The following is a 21,686-nucleotide window of genomic DNA, read 5'->3' on the forward strand; positions in this document are numbered from 1 at the left end:
CACCTCCCCAGGCAGCCCATTCCAATGGGCAATCACTCTTTCTGTATAGAACTTTTTCCTAACATCTAGCCTGAACCTCCCCTGGTGCAGCCTGAGACTGTGTCCTCTTGTTCTGGTACTGGCTGCCTGGGAGAAGAGACCAACATCCGTCTCTCTACAACCTCCCTTCAGGTAGTTGTAGAGAGTAATAAGGTCACCCCTGAGTCTCCTCTTCTGCAAGCTAAGCAACCCCAGCTCCCTCAGCCTCTCCTCGTAGGGCTTGTGTTCCAAACCCCTCACCAACTTTGTTGCACTTCTCTGGACTCGTTCCAGCAAGTCAACCTCCTTCCTAAACTGAGGGGCCCAGAACTGGACACAGTACTTGAGGTGCGGCCTAACCAGTGCAGTGTACAGGGGCAGAATGACCTCCCTGCTCCTGCTGGCCACACTGTTCCTGATGCAGGCCAGGATGCCATTGGCCCTCTTAGCTGCCTGGGCACACTGCAGGCTCATGTTCAGTCTACCATCAGCCAGCACCCCTAGGTCCCTCTCCACCTGACTGCTCTCCAGCCACTCTGACCCCAGCCTGTAGCACTGCATGGGGTTGTTGTGGCCAATGTGCAGAACCCGGCACTTGGATGTGTTAAATCTCATGCCGTTGGACTCTGCCCATATGCCCAGCCTGTCGAGGTCCCTCTGCAGAGCCTCTCTACTCTCCAGTAGATCAACTCCTGCCCCCAGCTTGGTGTCGTCAGCAAATTTACTGATGATGGACTCGAGCCCCACGTTAGGCGCCAAAAAAAAAAAGGAGTGTGGTGGTTTGAAAGGAAAGGCTCTGCTTTCCCTCCCCCACTGAGAAAGAAACCGCAGCTAAAACTCAGTCGGAGAAATGAATATATTTTACAAGGAAACAGATTATATGTAACACAACAAATACAGGTATTTTACAATATATACAGAAATATACAGCAAATAAACACAGTCAGAAACCAGACCCCCAACAGAGGGGGGCTTCCCCCTGTGCCCCCTTAACCCCCCTACCTCCCTTCTCCCCCCAAAGAGGTAGAAAGGAGACGAGGACGGTTAGCAGGACAGGGAAAGAAATGGAGAGGCCTGTTACAGGAGTTAGTGTCTTATCTTAGCTGGCCAGAAGCCCAGAAGCAGATCCAGCTGAAAGGAACAGCGAAGAAAGGAAGACTGAGAGAAAGTCCCAGCTGCGCCGGGCCCAACCTCACCTCCCACAATCCTACCAATGAAATTCGTTTAGAATACCAAAAATATTTTATAAACATTTAGCCAGTGTGCCCCTTTCTTAAAGGCACAGCCTCAAACGGTCACACCTCCCAATCCCACTCTTCCCAGTTGCCCTCACACAACTGGTATGGGGCTCTTGAAACAGAGAGTCAAATGAATGAGGATGGAGATGATTGTCATGCAGATGGCTACCCAGCACCTGTCAGCCAGTCCCACAACTTAGGACTAGTGCAAACAAGAAAAACAGAAAGGTGGTTGTAGTAGGGGATTCCCTTCTCATGGGAACTGAGGGCCTGATTTGCAGGCTGGACCCATCCCATAGGAAGGTCTGCTGCCTTTCTGGGGCACAGATTAGGGACATTTCTAAGAGACTCCTTGATCTGGTGAGGACATCAGACTACTACCTGAAAGGATGTTGTGGAGAGGCTGGTGCTGGTCTCTTCTCACAGGTAATTAGCAATAGAGCAAGAGGGAATGGCCCCAAGCTAGGACTGAGTAAGTTTAGACTGGAGTAGCTCTGCAGCTTTCCTGTAGGCTCTCTTCAGGTACAGGTAGGCTGCTATAATGTCTCCCTGGAGCTTTCTCTTCTTCTGGCTGAACAGACACAACTGGCCTGTATTTGTAGGAGAGGTGGTCCAGCCCTCTGGTCATCTTTGTGGCCCTTCTGTGGACTCCTTTTCAACAGATCTATGTCCACCCTGTGCTGGGGCCTCCCAAGCTGAATGTAGTACTCCAGGTGAGGTCTCACAAGAGCAGAGTAGAGGGGCCGAATCACCTCCCTTGGCCTGCTGGCTGTGGTTCCTTTTATCCAGCCCAGGATGTGGTTGGCTTTTTGAGCTGCCAGTGTACATTGCAGGTTTGTGTCAAGCACCTACCTCATCAACTGGCACCCCCAAGTCCTTCTCTGCAGGGCTGCTTTCAATCCACTTGTCACCCAGCCTGTATTTCCGCTTCAGATTGCCCTAACCCAGGTGCAGGACCATGCACTTTGCCTTGCTGAACTTGAGGTTGTCATGGGCCCACCTCTCCAGCTTGACAGGGCCCTTCTTGATGGCATGCCTTCCATCCATTTGTCTTGAAGTCCAGGCTAGTAAGCTTGCATGCATCGTCCTTGTCCTGATGACTGTGAATTCAACCATTTAATGGTCAGTGCAGCCATGGTTGCTCTTGAGCTTCATGTTGCCCACTAGCCCCACCTTGGTGAGAACAAGATCCAGCATAGCACCTTTTCTTGTTGGCTCCTCTGTTGTTTGAGGAAATTATTATCAATGCATTCTAGAAGCATCCTGGGCTGCTGATGCCTTGCTGGGTTGTTCCTTCAACAGATACTGGGGTGGCTGAGCAGCAGGGCTTCCCTTCAGTACCCATTTGGTCTATTTCCTAATCAGTGTGTATATAATGTGTGAATGTCTACACAGATCCCTTTAGTTTTACTATTGAAATTTGTGTTTGCAAATTAAGGTGGTTCCCTGTTTGTGGATATCATTAAGAGACTGATGTGTTCCATTAGAAATTAATTGAGTGATGCTGAGTGCATGAACATGAGTTGTAGCCCTCAAATTTTGGGGGATGTGCAAAAAGGAATGCTGGCTCGCTTTTTAGTAGCTGTAAACTCTAAATAGAAACCTTTAATATAGAATTTGAGGATATGAGGTCTGAAAATTTGGAAAGAATAAATAGTTGAACACTGGAATGGTTGGCTGAAATATGTAAGAGTATTCAGATAGTTCAATATACTTGACTGAATAATTAAAGAATATTGCTTTTCAGAGAGGTAGCTGCTGAATGTATTTGGATGTTGGACTAATCTGTAATTACTCACACCAATCACTGTGTTCTGAATTATTATGTAATCAAGATAGATGAAGGTGCAAATGCATATTCAAATGGATAAAATACAATCCTTTTCTCATTTGAGGACTCTGGTCAGAATCCTGTAAGTAAGAATAAATTTTACTTAGTTTTAATGGGATGTAGAGTGAGGGGGTTGTGTTTGCAGCTTTATCGGAGCACATCATCCCCTTATTATAAACACTTTAACTTCTGAAATATACTTTTCTTAAACTGTCATGGCAGGGCAATGATTCATTGAGTCCATCATCAGTAAATTTGCTGATGACACCAAGCTGGGGGCAGGAGTTGATCTGCTGGAGGGTAGAGAGGCTCTGCAGAGGGACCTTGACAGGCTGGACGATGGGCAGAATCCAACAGCATGAGATTTAACACATCCAAGTGCCGGGTTCTGCACATTGGCCACAACCCCATGCAGTGCTACAGGCTGGGGTCAGAGTGGTTGGAGAGCAGCCAGGTGGAGAGGGACCTGTGGGTACTGGTCGATGGTAGGCTGAACATGAGCCTGCAGTGTGCCCAGGTGGCCAAGAAGGCCAATGGCATCCTGGCCTGCATCAAGAACTGTGTGGCCAGCAGGAGCAGGGAGGTCATTCTGCCCCTGTACACTGCACTGGTTAGGCCGTACCTTAAGCACTCTGTCCAGTTCTGGGCCCCTCAGTTTAGGAAGGATGTTGAGTTGCTGGAACGAGTCCAGAGAAGGGCAACAAAGTTGGTGAGGGGTTTGGAACACAAGTCCTGTGAGGAGAGGCTGAGGGAGCTGGGGTTGCTTAGCCCTGAGAGGAGGAGACTCAGGGGTGACCTTATTGCTCTCTACAGCTACCTGAAGGGAGGTTGTAGACAGACGGATGTTGGTCTCTTCTCCCAGGCAGCCAGTACCAGAACAAGAGGACACAGTCTCAGGCTGCACCAGGGGAGGTTTAGGTTGGATGTTAGGAAAAAGTTCTATACAGAAAGAGTGATTGCCCATTGGAATGGGCTGCCCGGGGAGGTGGTGGAGTCGCCATCATTGGAGGTTTTCAGGAGAAGACTTGATGGGGTGCTTGGTGCCATGGGTTAGTTGTTTAGGTGGGTTGGATTGGTTGATGGGTTGGACGCAATGATCTTGAAGGTCTCTCCTCTCCTCTCCTCTCCTCTCCTCTCCTCTCCTCTCCTCTCCTCTCCTCTCCTCTCCTCTCCTCTCCTCTCCTCTCCTCTCCTCTCCTCTCCTCTCCTCTCCTCTCCTCTCTTCTCCTCTCCTCTCCGAACCTCTCCGAACCTCTCCGAACCTCTCCGAACCTCTCCTCTCCGAACCTCTCCGAACCTCTCCTCTCCTCTCCGAACCTCTCCTCTCCTCTCCTCTCCTCTTCTCTCCGAACCTCTCCTCTCCTCTCCTCTCCGAACATCTCCTCTCTTGTACTCTCCTGTCCTCTCCTCTGCTCTCCGAACCTCTCCTCTCCTCTCCTCTCCTCTCCGAACCTCTCCTCTCCTCTCCGAACCTCTCCTCTCCGAACCTCTCCTCTCCGAACCTCTCCTCTCCTCTCCGAACCTCTCCTCTCCTCTCCGAACCTCTCCTCTCCTCTCCTCTCCGAACCTCTCCTCTCCTCTCCTCTCCTCTCCGAACCTCTCCTCTCCTCTCCTCTCCTCTCCTCTCCTCTCCTCTCCTCTCCTCTCCTCTCCTCTCCTCTCCTCTCCTCTCCTCTCCTCTCCGAACCTCTCCTCTCCGAACCTCTCCTCTCCGAACCTCTCCTCTCCTCTCCGAACCTCTCCTCTCCTCTCCTCTCCGAACCTCTCCTCTCCGAACCTCTCCTCTCCGAACCTCTCCTCTCCTCTCCGAACCTCTCCTCTCCTCTCCTCTCCTCTCCTCTCCGAACCTCTCCTCTCCTCTCCTCTCCTCTCCGAACCTCTCCTCTCCGAACCTCTCCTCTCCGAACCTCTCCTCTCCGAACCTCTCCGAACCTCTCCGAACCTCTCCTCATTCTATTCTAATTATATTCTATTCAACGGAGTTGCAAAAATGAAGATTAAATTAAGATTTCATTTTGTGACAGGAAACAGAGAAAAGAGGTCATGTTATATCCTCTGTAAGAACCTTTTGTGGGATCTTACTGCAGCCCTAGCACAGCCACTTGAATTTACCCAGGCAATTATAGACCTGTTAGTCTAACCTTAATACCTGGAAAACCTATGGAGAAGGTCACACTGGGTGCTGTTGAAAGACATTTAAAGAATCCCATGATCATCAGCACAGTCAATCACAACAGGAGAGAAGTGCTACTGAACAAGAGGACACAGTCTCAAGCTGCACCAGGGGAAGTTTAGGCTCGAGGTGAGGAGAAAGTTCTTCATGGAGAGAGTCATTCGTCATTGGAATATGCTGCCCAGGGAGGTGGTGGAGTCACCATCCCTTGAGGTGTTCAAGAGGGGATTGGATGTGGCACTTGGTGCCATGGTCTAGTCATGAGGTCTGTGGTGACAGGTTGGACTTGATGATCTTTGAGGTCTCTTCCAACCTTGGTGATACTGTGATACTGTGAAATTGGTATCTTTCTGTGATAAGATCACCAGTCTAGTGAGTGAAGGGAAGGCAGTGGATGTACTTTTCCAGATGTTAGTAAGGCTTTTCATGCTGTGCCTCACAGCATCATTCTGGACAATTTCTTCTGCTGTGGGATGAGTGAGTGTATGGTGCACTGGGAAAGAGCAGAAGGGTAGGGCATATAGGATTGTAGTGAATGGGGGCTACATCTATCTGGCAGCCACTCACCAGCAGTGTTCCGCCTTAGTGTTCAGCTCTGGGGCCATGGTGTGTCTATCTGTGATCTAGGTGAAGGAGTTGAATTCACTATTAGTAAGTTTTGCTGATGATTCCAAACTGGGAGTACTCCTTAATTAATTTGATAAAACTAATAAGAATGATTCTCGATCCTTGCCAAGTGGCTTTTTATGTCTTTTCAAACAGTAAGTGGTCTTTGTAATAGATGTTCTTTTGTTGTCTGCTGTATGAACGTAGATAGAGTTTGTTTTGTTCTATCTCATTTTACTCTGATGTAACCCAACATACCTCAAGAGATGCTTCTTTTTGTGTTATACAGATTTCCTTGTTAATGATGAGAGTGAAAGCTTTATCATCAGAGCATAATCAATGGGAAAACAGAAATCCTGAATGTAAGTTACTCCTTTCATGCACAATACACTCAAACTTCTGCAGTTTTTCATCTTGACATCTTAAACAGTATATATATGAAACGTCTCCTGATTGTATTTTCAGACTATAATTACTTTAAATACCACAGTAGCATGTATGTTTAATTTCTGTGTTCTTTTTGCACTTCAGTTCTAAATGAACTCAGAATTCAAAGTGAAGTCTTACTAACGCAATCCTATAAATGTAGTTTAATGATTCTGGAGAAATAAATGCATGATTCAAATGACCATCCATCAGACAGTTAAATGGAAAAAATAACTGTTATCAGATCTCCTAACAAAATTACAGAATTTCGCTATGCAGTTATCCTTCTGGTTTCTCATTTCTGTGATTGTTTCATCTTAGTTTTTCATTTGTAGTTCCTTTGTAGAACAGAACTACTTTGGCAAATAATTATGTCATGTACTTTGTCTTCTAAGGAGCTGGTTTTTCTCTTTGCAAGCATTACTGATAAGCAGTCAATAATTTACTCAGACATATTATTAAGCACACTTTCTTTGTGTTTTTATTATTAGTATTTTACAAGAGTGTTGTGTTATGATGCACTTTCAAACTTTGAACTAAACCCTCAGCAGTAATATCATAATAAAATGTATCTTAGATTTAACAGGGCTCAGAGACTCCAGGTCAAGAGGAGAGGTGGTAAAAGGCACTTCAGTTTGTTTTAATGATCTCTTATTAATCTTGAAAGGCGCAGGCCACTGAGACAAGTGATAGCTCTTAGATTTGTTAGGTACTATCAGTCAAAAGGTTCCCAAGTTCTGTATAATTGTGTTTGTACATAATCATTGCTGACTCATTTCACTCTGTTGCAAGGTGACAGGGCCAGACAATAAACATAAAACTATTAAAAAATCTGAATGTAAAGGTGGTTGGTTGTTTTTTTTTTCCTGACACCCTATTTGCAGACTCCTAAGCCAGTTCACACTAAGCTGTGATTAGTATTCTGGTCACACTGACTGTTATGTCTTCTGTCAAGGACCCGTTGGCACCTTTCAACCCAGTAAAACTTAATGGTCAATCTTTGATACATAGGCTCATTTAAGTAATTTTATGCCAGAAAAATCTCGTATTTCTTTTAATGTTTGCAAAACAGTAGACCTGTGTGTCGCAAGAAGGGGTCGCCAACGATCAATATGATCCATGAAATCCAACTTTATTGAGCATCAGACACTTCTTATATACAGTAGCCTAGCTGCCAACCCCACCTTCTGCAGTTAAACATCCTGCTTTCCCATCCTGATGAGATAATCACAAGAATTCTGTTTTACATTCTTCTTTACTTGTTATCGCCTGTAAGGGCACAGTGACCTTGCTTTGGTATCTTGTTATCCTTTGCAGGTAGCTGCAAGCACAGCTACAAGGCCATGGTGGCCTTGCTTGCATCAACACACTAGCTTACTGTGAGCAGTAAATAACAAGATGGAGTCCGGCCTACATACTCTGTTCAAACCATTGTTCCATAGAACCATGTCTTTTGCAACAATTCCCCCTTTTTTTTTTTGGGTTTGGGTTTTTTTTTTTTGGTTGTTGGGGTTTTTTGTTTGTTTGTTTGTTTGTTTTGTTTGTTTTTACAAATAAGGCCTTAAGGGTATTCTTTGAACACTTTACATAATACAATTATAAACAAGCTTAACAATAATCAAAATTAGTACAATAATACCTAAAAACCTTAAAACTTCTTTTATCAATTGTATAACCCACTGTCTACAAGCTCAAACAAAATTTGTTACTGCCTGTCATGTTGGCCCATGTCACCCATACAAGGCACGGTGCTTAAGTTGAACTGGTTAGAATGGTCTAACAGCGTTGGCATAATACACGGTCAAAGATAACAGACATTGTAAAGAAGAACTTAGATCTTAATAGTTCCAGTCTTTACATTTCACTTATTGACAGAGAAGACTTGATTATGCCTGAACACATTGCACACAGAGATTAAGACACAAATGCAATCCTTAGCACTATCTTTCACAATTTGCTTTAGGGGTATGTTGCATTTTTATTTTCTCTAGGATGGTCAAAAATCATCAATTGTTTAATGGCAGCAAGATTTCTTTAATCTGTAAAGGCAGATCTGGCCAGGCTCTAGCTTCACAGTCAGAAATCTGCAGGCAAACAGCAAGAGCAAAAAGCTTCATTGCTTTGCCCAATATAAAATTACACAAAATAACGTGTTTTTGCTCATCCTAGTAATTCCAATCTCTTAATGTTCACGCAACAGTTTAGCAGTCACGACACTTGGTTAGAAGTTAGATGCTTTCTGTTGACATCTTGGATCATCGTGACAGTCGTTGAGGTCAGCGCTAAGCAGGTTTGCTGACTGTCATTTTCATGACAGTTGTGCTGTGTGTCTTGTGGTGAGAGGGTTACAGCACTTCTAGGGTTGCCATGAGCTGCTTTTTTTCTGCTATGGGGGTATTCTCTCTATCCCCCCCTTTTTTTTTTTGTTTTGGTTCAGTTTTTGTTTGGTGAAATGTAAAGATGAAACTTTATCCCCTAGGATGTCTGCATTCAAAGACACACTTAGTTAACAAAAGAGAAGACATAGTTATCAAACAACCATAATATTCACTCCTAATTTACATGGTGCCATGGTACATTCTTCTGAATGATGTTTGTGATCCCAGATGATCGATGTTCAGCTTCATGGGAAATGCTGTTTCCTCATGGTCTTGATTCTTCTGCCGTTGTTTATTGCGATGATCACAGGTAGCAGGAAAGAAGGCTTGAGGCGACCTACTTGTCATTTGCTTTTAAAATTTATTTCTTGTCTACTTTCCTAATTATTATTTGTATTTTTTTGTTATAATTTTTAATCTGTATTTTAATTTGTTATTCTAATCACCCTTTTATTTTTAACCCTTTTTTTTATCTAGTATTTAATCTTTTATTTTGTTTGATCTTATATTCTTCAATTTTTTTTTTGCATGTTTAGTTCATTTAATCTATTTTCTATTTTTATTTTGTATTTTTGCTTTTTTATTATATTTTGTAACCTGCTTTTCTATTAATTCTTTTTATTATTATTGTGCATTTTAACTTTCTTGATGCCTTCTTTTTATAGTTTTTGTTTTAACCTAGTAGTCTTGATAATCCTTATTTTTTATTTATTACTAGCAATTCTTACATTTTTGTTAACAGCTATTTTGTCAGCAATTCTGATGATTTTTTAGCTTGTCATATTTTGTTTTTAATATTTTTATTTTTATTGTTGCTCTTCTTGTTTATTACTCTGTTATTTAGTACTCTATTCTTTGTTTATTATTCTGTTATTTAGTACTCTATTTTTTGTATCTGGAGTTTTTGTACCTTTGTTATATTTTGTGTGTTTAAACTTTTTCTTTGCACTTGTCACCTTTTTGTTTACCATTTTAAAATTTTTTGTTCTTTTCACTTGTCACCTTTTTTTGGTTCACCTTTTTTTTTTTTAAATTTTTGTAGTCTATGTCTAAGAAAGAAATCTAAAAACGTTACGTTAGCTAAAGAATACCGTTGAAAATTAATACCTATTCACTACAAACCTTAACATTATTACAATATTACATGGAGCTCCTTTGAAATGCCTAGGCACACAACTAAGAAGGTTCGAACCAAAAGAAAATCTCACAAGGTGAATTCATCACAAAGTACTCACACCTCAGTACAATCACCGTGCATTAACTTCCCACAAGTACTAAATGCATATCATTCACTATGCTCACCAGGAAAACCCAGCAAAACTCTAAATAACAAATCTTCACACCTTAGCACAATCACTATGTATTAACCACCCACAAGTACCAAATGCGTACCAATCATCATTCTTATTACAAAAACTTCTCTAAATAGCAAATCTCTGAAAGGCATTACAACCAGAAATGAGAAAATTAGCACTGTTGCTTTAAATCAGAGCAGAGTTGCGGCTAAAGCCACTGTTAAGGAGGGTCGCTGGTGCGAACCTCTGCGGGGGAAAGGGGCGGGGGCCAGACAAGCGGCCGCCGCTGGGCTGCTGCTGCTGTCAGTGCTGTCGGTATCAGTGGTGCGTCAGTTGGTACTGCTTTGGCCGAAGCCGTCGGTATCCGCGAGGGCCGGCAGGGCTGGCGGGCGGGGTGCGGTGGTAAGAACGCCGTCACCGCGAGCCCCCAAGCGCTCCGCTGTTTTTCAGAGGGGCCGGAAAGCAAAGTCAGCGCTGTTTGAATTCCTCGCTGCCGGCATTGTGGTCCTCCGAATCCAAGCCCTTGCTGGCGATATCAGAGGAAGGTGTTGATGAACATGATCGGGCGCACTGAGCTGCCTTTTCTCGGCTTTTTCCCTGCTGGGTGCAGACGGCAGTGGTGGTGGCTGGTAAAACGCGATGTGGCCGCCTCAAGATGTATCTGGGGCGGCCCCGGTCGATCGGCCAATACTTTGAAACAGATCGTCCGGCTGCAACTCAGATAGAACTAGGGCTGCATCTCTTCCCGACAATTTTGCTGTAACTTCAGCAGCCAATCGCTGTTCTAGTTTATATTTTTAAATACAGTTTATGCATTCTCGCCACGGCTTTTGCAGCTTGATAGTGACCCAGTCCCACAGTCTGTTTCCATAGTCTCTCCAAACAAGTTTCATCAAAATAACTATCTCTGCTCGGGAAATACCCTAAAGCGGATCCATGGGCCAAAAGCCCAGGAATTACTTTGGGCGATATCTGCCCCTTACGCTTTTCTAAAAAGCATTGAAATAAGGAGAGCACTGCCTCTTGTTCCATATTCACCGATGTCCGCGAACTTCACTGCCGCCATCCGTTACCCGTCGGTGTCCGCTGCTCCTTTCCTCAGGCCTGCCGATGCCGGCCCGCCCGAGTTTGCCATCGGCCTGCCAACTTTGCCCCTTGCTCTTCTTCCCCATTTGGTTGTAATTTTTGCTGTGCCTGAATAGCAGCTTTTTGTTCTGCAGCATGCTGATCGAGTGTTACCATAACCGCTCTCCATGGCTTACTATTCTTCTTAGCAGCCTTATCATCATCTATACTTTTCATCCATAAATCTTGTCCTAATTCCTTCCACAGTGTTCTATCAAAAACATCGTTGGGATCTTTAAAATATCCCAACTTCTTAGCATATTCTAACAAAGGCTCTAATTCTTTCTTTAAATCAATGCCTTTAATATTTCACTTTTCTAAAAAGCACTTAAGTAATACGCTGCCTGCCTGCCCATATTAACGTTAATACCTGTGCGCACAGTCTCTATCAGCAGTTCCAGGTCTACAGCGTCTTCGGCTCCCAGGCTGTCCTCCTTCTCTTTGTCCGAGTGATCAGCCTCCGGTACTGTTATCCCCGGCCGGCTTCTTGCCTCCGCGCTCATGAATGTACACTTAATCCTCGAGGAACCTTCAGACTTCTCTGTGAGTCTATGACCCTCTCTGTGGGGTCGAACCCTCTCTGTGGGGTCCCTTGTTCAGGCGCCATTTGTCGCAAGAAGGGGTCGCCAACGATCAATATAATCCACGAAATCCAACTTTATTGAGCATCAGACACTTCTTATATACAGTAGCCTAGCTGCCAACCCCACCTGCGGTTAAACATCCTGCTTTCCCATCCTGATGAGATAATCACAAAAATTCTGTTTTACATTCTTCTTTACTTGTTATCGCCTGTAAGGGCGCAGTGACCTTGCTTTGGTATCTTGTTATCCTTTGCAGGCAGCTGCAAGCACAGCTACAAGGCCATGGTGGCCTGGCTGCATCAACACACTAGCTTACTGTGAGCAGTAAATAACAAGATGGAGTCCGGCCTACATACTCTGTTCAAACCATTGTTCCATAGAACCATGTCTTTGCAAGCCATTCTGCAACACCTGTGTTTTAAACAGCAAATGGTGACTTCCATGTTTTGTCATTTACCAAATTGAAATGCATTTCCAGATGAATGCTGGAGTCACTTCAGGTTCCTTCCAAGTTCATGTTCTTCTGCATATTATGATGCAATAATCACAGAATATCTTTGGTTGGAAGTGACCTTCAAGACCATCTAGTCCAACCTTTGACCCAAGCACTTCAAGAATGACACTAAATGATGTGCCTGAGCACCAGATCCATGCACTGTTTAAATACCTCCAGGAATGGTGACTCCACTGCTGTGGGCAGACCATTCCAATGTTTGAGAATGCTCTCTGTGAAGAAATATTTCCTTATAGCCAGCCTAAACCTCCCCTGCTACAGCTTGTAACCATTTCCTCTAGTCCTGTCTCTTGCCACCAGAGAGAGGAGGCTAATAGAGGAGGTGGGGGAAAAAAAAAGTGTTCCTTTCTTATAAAGAAGTATTGTTGGTCCATTAGAATAAATTCATAGTTTGTGTGCTTTATCTCTAAGAATGGTCAGCCTCAAATGCTTCTTAGAGGTAGATATATGGTATGGAATGAATTTGGGAAATTCCATCTTGGCTGATGTTTGTGAATATGCTGCTGCCTTAAAGCAAATTAAGTGAAAGCACTTTCAGTTTTTGTCTGGATTAAATGTTGAAGTGGAAGCAACCCTATTTTAAACCATATTACATAGTTTTGTGGTCTCTGTATAATTTCTTTCTGCAAAGTATTAATATTATGACAGATTCCTCTTTATTATAAACGTGCATAGTAGTTACTTTTATGTTACTAGCATGTAGTAGTATTTTTCTTAATGATTGTGTTATGTAATGCTTGGCAATTCTGGTTGACATTTGAGTTTTTGCAAGTGTAGTAATTCATAACAGAAGAAAGCCTTAACTGATAGTGGATGGACTTGTATTCTTCACAGTAAGAGCTGCCATTAAGTTTGTGGTCCCAGTGTTTTAGACCTGCATATTTCTTTACTAAATTAAAGTTAGTGATTCCTTTCCTAAGAAAATGTGGCCTTCTATTCCAGTAGTTCCACAATATGAATATCAAATGGGAAGCACATATTCAGAGGTAGGTATCTGAAAGTGCAAAAGTATTAGAAACCAGCAGTCGGAATTGATAATTCTAGGTAGTGAAGGCTTGTGATTGTCATGGTGTGGAGAGGAGGGTGGTGAGAAGAGTTGTGTGTGTTTCCTCGGATAAACCAGTGAATATGAATAAAAGCACACCAATGCATTTTACTCTGTATGTAGGATATATGTCATTAAAGAAATCCTGCTCTAGTAGTAGGACAGATCACTATCTTCCACAGCTTTTAAATGTAGCTGTATCTGGGGGAACTCTACTCAAATATTTTGTCAAAATTTAGAGACCATAGCTCTCTAAAACAGATCGTGACATATAATTTAATACATGTTTACCTCAGCAGTTTGCTGTTAGTTTTTTTGTTTGTGGTTTTTTTTTCCCTTCTCGGAACAAGCACCACTTTTAAAATTTCTGGAGATAAAATTACTGCCATACTAAGATTTAAAATCTGTTTGAGTAGCTTTTATTTCTCCTGTTCAAATTCATATGCTTTACTTTTGAGAAAGTCTTACTTTCATGCAGGTGCTGCAAGTTGACATGGAAGTGAGAACTGATTGGAGCCCACTGAAGGTTATCAAATGCAACAGTTCACTTTTTAGGAAATCCATGAACAATAGGTCACTTAGGAACCATTACCACATCACTGAACAGTACTGTACTTTCCCTTTATGTACTGCTTTTCCTCAGAGTTGAAATGACGATATTGCTCTTGCTAGACCTTTTATCTTCCTACGTGTGCCTGTTCTTATAAGGAGGTGACATGGTTTTGAAGTTCTTCGAATGTGATAGGTTTTTACAATCCTGATCAAGCTTTTGAGAGGCTGGTTAACAAGGAATTGGAAGACTGGAAGAATTTGCCCACATGTTGATGGAACCCTTGCACTGGAAGAGTCAGGCTTGCTTATGTTGAAGTGTGACTGTACTTCCCATTTCAGTACTATGTACAATATACACCTGAGCTATTTCAGGTATAGAATGTAATGCAGAAGCATGCACATCGCACTTCTTTCAGTTCAGTTTAATGTGCTAAAAAGTGACATTAACTCAGCCCAGATAAACACTAAAAAAAGTGATTAAATGGCTGTTGACATCTAAGGCGGGTGTTGGTTTGTTGTATTATTTTATTGTTTGTTTGGTTTTATTTTTTTTTTTTTTTTTTTTTGAAGCGATAAAAATTTCTTTCTACCCAGGCTGCTTTTCAGTATAAAGAAGTCTACACCAACCAATGAAATAATTGAAAAATATACTTTTTATTTTATTTTTCAGTAGTTTTTGACAGTCCAAATGTACTGTTATCATTAGGAAAAGAAGAGGTAAGTCTTTTTGTTCTATAAGACAAAAAAAATGTAAAGTATACACAGTTGCTTCATTTTCCTATGACTACTTCTATGAACTACAACTAAGATACTGTGTGTGTTTCTTTAGGCATTGTTGTTCTAATGTTTTTCTTCACCTTTATTACAAGAGCTGAAATATACTGGTAGCAATGAATGATCTCTTAAAAGTTTTGTAGATTGCTTTTCATAGTTCTTATGAAATAATGTAATGTCTCACACAGAAGAGACAGTTTTCTTACATCTTACATTATTGCCACAGAATTATGTGGCAATAATCTGAAATTAATTTGCGTTCTCCCAGCCTTGGAATAAAGAGCAAACAAGAACTGCGTTACGGGTAGCATTACACAATATTTATTGAACACTAATATGCACTATGACCTGCTAATATTCCTGTGGCTGTCGCTTAAAAAAGAAGGCAACTTTTTGGTGTTCTGCTTCCTAGAAGCTTTCTTCCCTCTAGTACCACTCACAACAGGGAGTCCAGCTATTATTATGAATCACTATTAAGAAATTGTTTGGTTACACACTTCCATTTGCTATGGCATGTTTCATCTGATACCTGATTTGTAGCTTTTTTTTTTTTTTTCCAGGTTTGCACACATATAGGGTATATTTGCTTCTGTAGAATATTTTCACAGTTTTTGTTTCTTTGAGCTAAATATGAAAGTTCTCGTAGTTTGTGTGCAAGGAGTTTATATTAAAAAACCCAAACAATTGAAAATAGTATTTTGTAGAACATAATGTACCAAGGAAAGATCTAGTCCACTGTTCCCTGATTTCAGCACCACATACAGCTTTTGGCTGCAGTAGTTTCCCTCTTTATTCTCCCAAGTATGTCTGTATCTCTGAGGACAATTTAATTCATGGATGCCATTAGTCGTTCTTTGGTCGAATTAGTGTGGATTCATTCTTGCAAGCAGCTGCAGTGATTTAGAAAATGCAGCCCTGGTGCTGCAGATGTTCTCTCAGTCTGTCCTCAGACATGTTCTCTGTAATCCGCTTCAGGTGAAATAAAGTATGTTGTTTTACAGCTTCACGAAGATACTAATAAGTAACTAGTGACAGTCACTTTTCAAATAACTCCGACTGGATTTTAAAAGTGTGTCACCTTATAGCCGTATTTCTTAGGAAATTACAGATAATTTTTGCCCTCTTTACCAGATTTACAGATGTAATGTTACATAGACCAAATAGTACAGACTGGGCTATGCTTTTTTTATAGTTGCAAAACGTAAAGGAGGATCTTGAAATGCTGCTCTCTGCAGTTCAGGCAAAGAATAAGCAACTGGAAGAAGATCTGGAAAGGTAATACAATAATTTGATCTTATGAATGCTCTTAAGTTTTTGTGTTGTGGGGATTTTATGTATTACACATTACCATTTTTTGACTGTGCAGAAAAACTGTTGATCTGTTGTGCTATTTTCTACTTTTCATGTTTCAAAGAGAACAGCAGTGGGAAGATGAACAGAAAGAGATACTACATTGTCTTGCTGGAATTAAAGAAGAGATAAAAAAGCAAGTTGAAATAGCTTCCATGAGAAGGTATTTTTACAAGTAAAGCTGTTTTTATATTGAAGAATTCAAATCAAAAGAGCAAATGTGCAAGCAAACACTTAACAAAGCAAGGAATAACTCAGTAATCTGTTTCTGAAATGTGCAAAATATTGCTACTATCTGGTTATATCAAATGATTCAAGTTGTTGAACTTACAACAATAGAAAAGAAGGTATTTTTTACTTCAGAACAACATTTAATTTTGTTGAATTTTGTATTCTGTTTTAACTATTAGATCAAAAGCTGCAGCATTGAATGAATTGCAAAGCGAAGTGTGCACACTACAGATACATAAAGAGAAACTCTTGACTGATTTTGCTGAATTCCTAGGAAAACATTTTCCCCATCCGGAGAAAGGCAGAAAGGCAAGAAATAAAATTTTTTTCTTAACTATTAAATTTAGAATTATTAATTTCTGTTTAATTAGATGCAGTATCTTTTTTTAAGTCACTAGCAGTCGCTGCAGTTACTTCTAAATCAGTATAGTTCTTACCGATGATCTTTTAGGTTAAATTTGATATTTTTCACTTTGGTTTACATTTTTCAAGTCTGTTTCCAACTGGCTGTTTTCTTTTTTAATGCATATATCCTTCTTCTGATGAGATGCATAGCAATGTATTGTATTTCTTACTGAACTGCAAGCTGTGCCAAATTTGGAAATGGTGGGGAGTTCACTCCAGATTGTTCCCTTTCCTTTTCATACTGCACTAGGCAAATGGATTCCTATTTTCCTTGTCAAAGTAAATTTTAATTACAGTATCACAGTATATTAGAGGTTGGAAGGGACCTTGTAATGGGTTGGGGCAAACCCCCTCCCCACCACTCGCAGAAATAACGACTCAGACAAACTGATTGCAAAAGAAAGTAGTGGAGAGTTTAAATAGAGAACAGTGAGTGTGCACAAAAGGAAACATAGTGACAAGAAAGAAACCAAAGTAAACCCAGAAAAGACCCCAAACCCCACCTGACGGTACATCCAAAACCCCCAGGGCTCCTCCTTCCCCCCCCCCCCCCCCCCCCCCCCCCCCCCCCCCCCCCCCCCCCCCCCCCCCCCCCCCCCCCCCCCCCACTATTAGGCTGGTCTCAGCTGGCCAGAGCTGAGACTGCCCATCCCCCAGTGGCCTTGGGCCCAATCAGGCCCATGGCCGGGAGATCTCTCCCCCAGTTACCGAGTCTCGGAGAGGGAAGGGAAGAGAAAGTGCCAGACCCCACTGCAAAATTTATAATGGTGCAAGGGATTATGGTAGAAATACAGAATTTCCTGTGTCCACCCACTGGGCTGGACTTCTGGACACAGCAAACACCCCTGTAGCAAAGGGCACCCAGCCCAAACTACGACAGACCTCAAGAGATCATTGGGTCCAACCCCCCTGCCAAAGCAGGATTTCTTAGGGTAATCTGCACAGGAATGCATCCAGGTGGGTTTTGAAAGTCTCTAGAGAAGGAGAGTCCACAGCCTCCCTGGGCAGCCTGTTCCAGTGCTCCGTCACCCTCACTGTCAAAAAGTTTCTCCTCATGTTGAGGTGAAATCATCTATGCTCAAGTTTGAAGCTGTTGTTCCTTGTCTTATTACTGTGCCACTGAAAAGACCTTGGCCCCCTCCACTTGACACCCACCGCTCAAGTATTTATACACATTGATCAGATCATAGTATCATAGTATCAGTCAAGGTTGGAAGGGACCACAAGGATCATCTAGTTCCAATCCCCCTTCCATGGGCAGGGACACCCCACACTTGGATCAGGCTGGCCAGAGCCTCATCCAGCCTGGTCTTAAACACCTCCAGGGATGGTGCCCCAACCACCTCCCTGGACAACCCATTTCAGGGCTTCACCACTCTCATGGTGAAGAACTTCCTCCCCACCTCCAGCGAGATCCCCTCCCCACCTCCAGCGAGATCCCCTCTCATTCTTTTCTTCTCAAGACTAAATAGCCCCAAGGATCTCAGTCTCTCTTCATAGGGGAGATTCTCAAGTCCCCCGATCATCCTTGTGGTTCTCTGTTGTATTCTCTCCAGCAGTTCTGTTCTGGGGAGCACAAAACTGGACACAGTTTTCCAGGTGTGGTCTCACCAGGGCAGAGTAGAGAGGTAGAATAACTTCCCTAGACCTGCTGGACACACCCTTCTTGATGCATCTTAGAATACCATTTGCTCTCTTGGCCACAAGGGTACATTGTTGTCCCATGGAGAACTTGCTGTCGACTAGCTCTCCAAGATCTTTCTTTGTGGATCTGCTTTCCAGCAGGGCAGCCCCTAAGCTGTATTGGTTCATGTTGTTATTCCTCCCCAGATGTAGGACCCTGCACTTATCCTTGTTAAACTTCATGAGGTTTGCCTGCACCCAGCTCTCCAGCCTGTCCAGATGTCATTGAATGGCTGCACAGCCAGATCTGGTGTCAGCCACTCCCCCTAGTTTTGTATCATCAGCAAACTTGAGGGTACTCTTAATCCCCTCATCCAGGTCGCTGATATTAAACAAAAATGGACCCAATAGCAGTCACTGAGGAACAGCACTGGCCACAGGCCTCCAAGTTGACTCTCTGCCACTGGTCACAACCCTCTGAACTCTGTTGTCAAGCCAGTTTTCAATCCACCTCACAAACCAGCCATCTATGCCACATCTCCTGAGCTTTTCCATTAGGATGTCATGGGACACAGTATCAAAAGCTTTACTGAAGTCACGGTATATGACATCCACTGCTCTTCCCTCATCTACTCATTTGGGTCATAATTTCATAGAAGGCTATCAGATTAGTCAGACAGGATCTCCCCTTGGTAAATCCCTGTTGGCTACTCCTGAAAATCTTCTTGTCTTGCATGGGGTTAGAGATGACCACCAGGATGAGCTGCTTCATCATCTTTCCAGGGAGGAGGTGAGGCTGACTGGTCGGCAGTTGCCTGGGTCCTCCTTCTTGCCTTTTTTAAAGACTGGAGTGATGTTTACTTTCTTCCAGTCATCAGGCACCTCTCCTGTTCTCCAGGACTTTTCAAAGATGATGGAGAGAGGTTCAGCAATAGCATCAGCAGCTCTCTCAGCACTCGTGGATGCACCCCATCGGGGCCCACAGATTTGTCTGTCTTTATTTGGTATAAGAGATCTCTAACCCAGTCCTGACTGATCAGCAGAATGTCAATGTCTCTCTAGTTCTGCTCCCTTGCTTCTAGAGACTGATGTTCCTGATGGCTGGTCTTAAGAGTGAAGACTTAGGCAAAGAAGTCACTTTATCTAGCAGTGTTTATAATTACAGTGTCATTAGGGACACTAAACCTCAGTTTCTGTTCATGCAAACTCGGCCAAAAATTATATTAAAACTGTAGAGAAAATAGGCAGTTGTGGCATTTTGCATAATAAATTCAAAACCTTTTACTATTTGAAAGAATACTTACAAAAAAGCTATAGAAAAGGCAAATGTTTGGTGTTTTTGGTTTTATTTATTTCAGAGATGCTTTAAGAATACAGAAGTAGAAAGGATTACTTTAATCCAATTCTCTGCTATTTGAGACAACCACATAATTTCTTTAAGCTCTATTTTATGTTTGTGGAATTAATGTGGATTCATTCTTACAAGCAGCTGCAGTGATTTAGAAAACACAGCCCTTGTGCTGCAGGTGTTCTCTCAGTCTTCCATCAGATTCTGTTTCTGTTGGGGTCTGGTTTATTACCTCAGTGCTCTGGTTAGAAACTGCCTCCTAACTTCCAGTCAAAATGCATTTACTTCATCTAACACAGATCCATGTATTCTTACACCAGTATTGTCCTCAGAATAGCTTTTAAAATTGTTTTTCCTTGTGTTCTATCTTTCTAATATATTTATTGACAGCAATCTTATACACTCTTTTGCTAATTGAACTAGCAAAGCTTTTTATTTGCAAGATAATTTTTTTTTAATTCCCTGGTTTATCCTAATGCCCATTTGTAAACAACACTACTAGCTCTGTCATCACAAAAGCAGCTAATTAGCCTTCCCAGGGGCTAGGGCAGTATGAACTGAAGTCTTGAGTTGTATCAAGTTCACATTGTAAACGTTTTTGTAAAGTTCACCAAAAAAATAACCAAAACATTTTTCCTGACAGATCATACACAAACAGTGTTTTGCACTGTACTGCATTGCAATTATGATATACTTGGTTTTATTTAAATGTAAGCTCAGGTAGATACAGTATGATCCCATAAGATTATTTTTTTATTATTATTAATTAAAAAATTGCAGTTACTGAACAGGTAGATTTAAATACTACCTTGTATTTCTGTCAGTGAAAGTCTTAATCTGTTTTGTACTATGCAATCAAATAATGGTCATTAACTTTTTTTCATGAGTATTTTGTTTTGGGGCTTTGTTAATTTGGCTGGTTGGGTGGTTGTTTTTGCAGCAATTTCATGAAGAGCCAGAAGTAGAACTGATAACACTGCATCAAATTTTAGAGGTAAGATGGCTTTTATGTAGAGATTTGGAGAGTTTTCCAATACTTGGATCTGATTGTAAGAAATAGTAGTAAGTATATGGCATATGGTTAATTGAAAAGTGGAGTGCTTAAGAATGCTATGTCAGACTTGTATTTCAATTCCTGTCAAACTAAGCACCCAATTTTTTAACAAGAGATGTGTCAGTGATTTAGATAACTAAATCTTCACTTTGAGGTGGAAAATCATTATCCCTTATTTTATAATTTTGTAAGTGTATTTAAAAATTTTGATGAGCCTTAGAGACTTATACTAGGGAAGGCTCCATTTCATGCTCTACCTTGTACGGTGTCAATAATAACATTTCTGAAATATAAGTATAAAAGGATTTTACCACCTTCACATTCAGATTATTTTTGGACATTTACAGTTATGCTGTTTAAAAAAACACTAATAAATTTTAGCAGATGGTGGAAGAGTCTGGATAAAAGGAGAATTCTGGTTCTACGTTTTATACTGAAAAAAGTAATAAAGAGAATTGGAAGTTCTCTTTGCTTCTACCTTGAACAGGTCTTGTATTTCTCCTGAAGTCTTGTATTTCTTATACTGCCTGCATATGTCTCATTACAATAACGTGTACAAATTTGGTTTAAGGAGATACAAGATTTTTTCCTAAATCTAATTTTCCAGGTTCTTATGAACAAATTATTGAACACACCACATGAACCATATGTAATGATCACCGACTCATTTTGGCCACCTTATATAGAGCTGCTGCTGCGATACGGAATTGCTCGGAGACATCCAGAAGATGCAAGCAGAATACGTCTGGAAGCCTTTCACCTGTAGTGTGACCTACATGTTTGCTTTAAAGGACAGCAGCTGTACTCTTGGGGATTAAGACATACTTACGTTGCACAATAAGCTTTTGTTGATGATTTTTTGTTGATGATTTTTTTATAATCTAGTGAAGTGTATACTTGGCTAAAATATGACATAGGAAAATGCAACAAAAATTTCTGCTTTTTATTGCTCACAGTAAGAGCTTACTTTTAGCTTTGTAGCAAGGGATACCAAGATTTGCCTTGTGCAGGCTTCTTTAGATGCCATTAATAAGATGCAAATTTAGATAAAGATGTTGAACAATCCTTTTTATATGAAAATCATATTGTATTCAGGAATTAATTTATTAGATTGTT

The 21,686-nt window shown here is 41.7% G+C and overlaps 1 protein-coding gene across 1 annotated transcript; it reads left to right on the forward strand.

Moving 5' to 3' along the window:
• The first annotated feature begins 2,333 nt into the window (after positions 1 to 2,333).
• Positions 2,334 to 21,336, forward strand: CENPK (centromere protein K). Its single transcript, XM_054177786.1, is given in 8 exon segments — positions 2,334 to 2,378; positions 6,156 to 6,228; positions 14,456 to 14,502; positions 15,752 to 15,834; positions 15,974 to 16,092; positions 16,334 to 16,457; positions 20,453 to 20,510; positions 21,178 to 21,336. Coding segments are annotated over 8 exon segments (708 nt in total).
• Positions 21,337 to 21,686: the final 350 nt, after the last annotated feature.

Source organism: Dryobates pubescens, chromosome Z (genome assembly GCF_014839835.1).
Source record: "Dryobates pubescens isolate bDryPub1 chromosome Z, bDryPub1.pri, whole genome shotgun sequence".
In the NCBI taxonomy this organism is placed as follows: Eukaryota; Metazoa; Chordata; class Aves; order Piciformes; family Picidae; genus Dryobates; species Dryobates pubescens.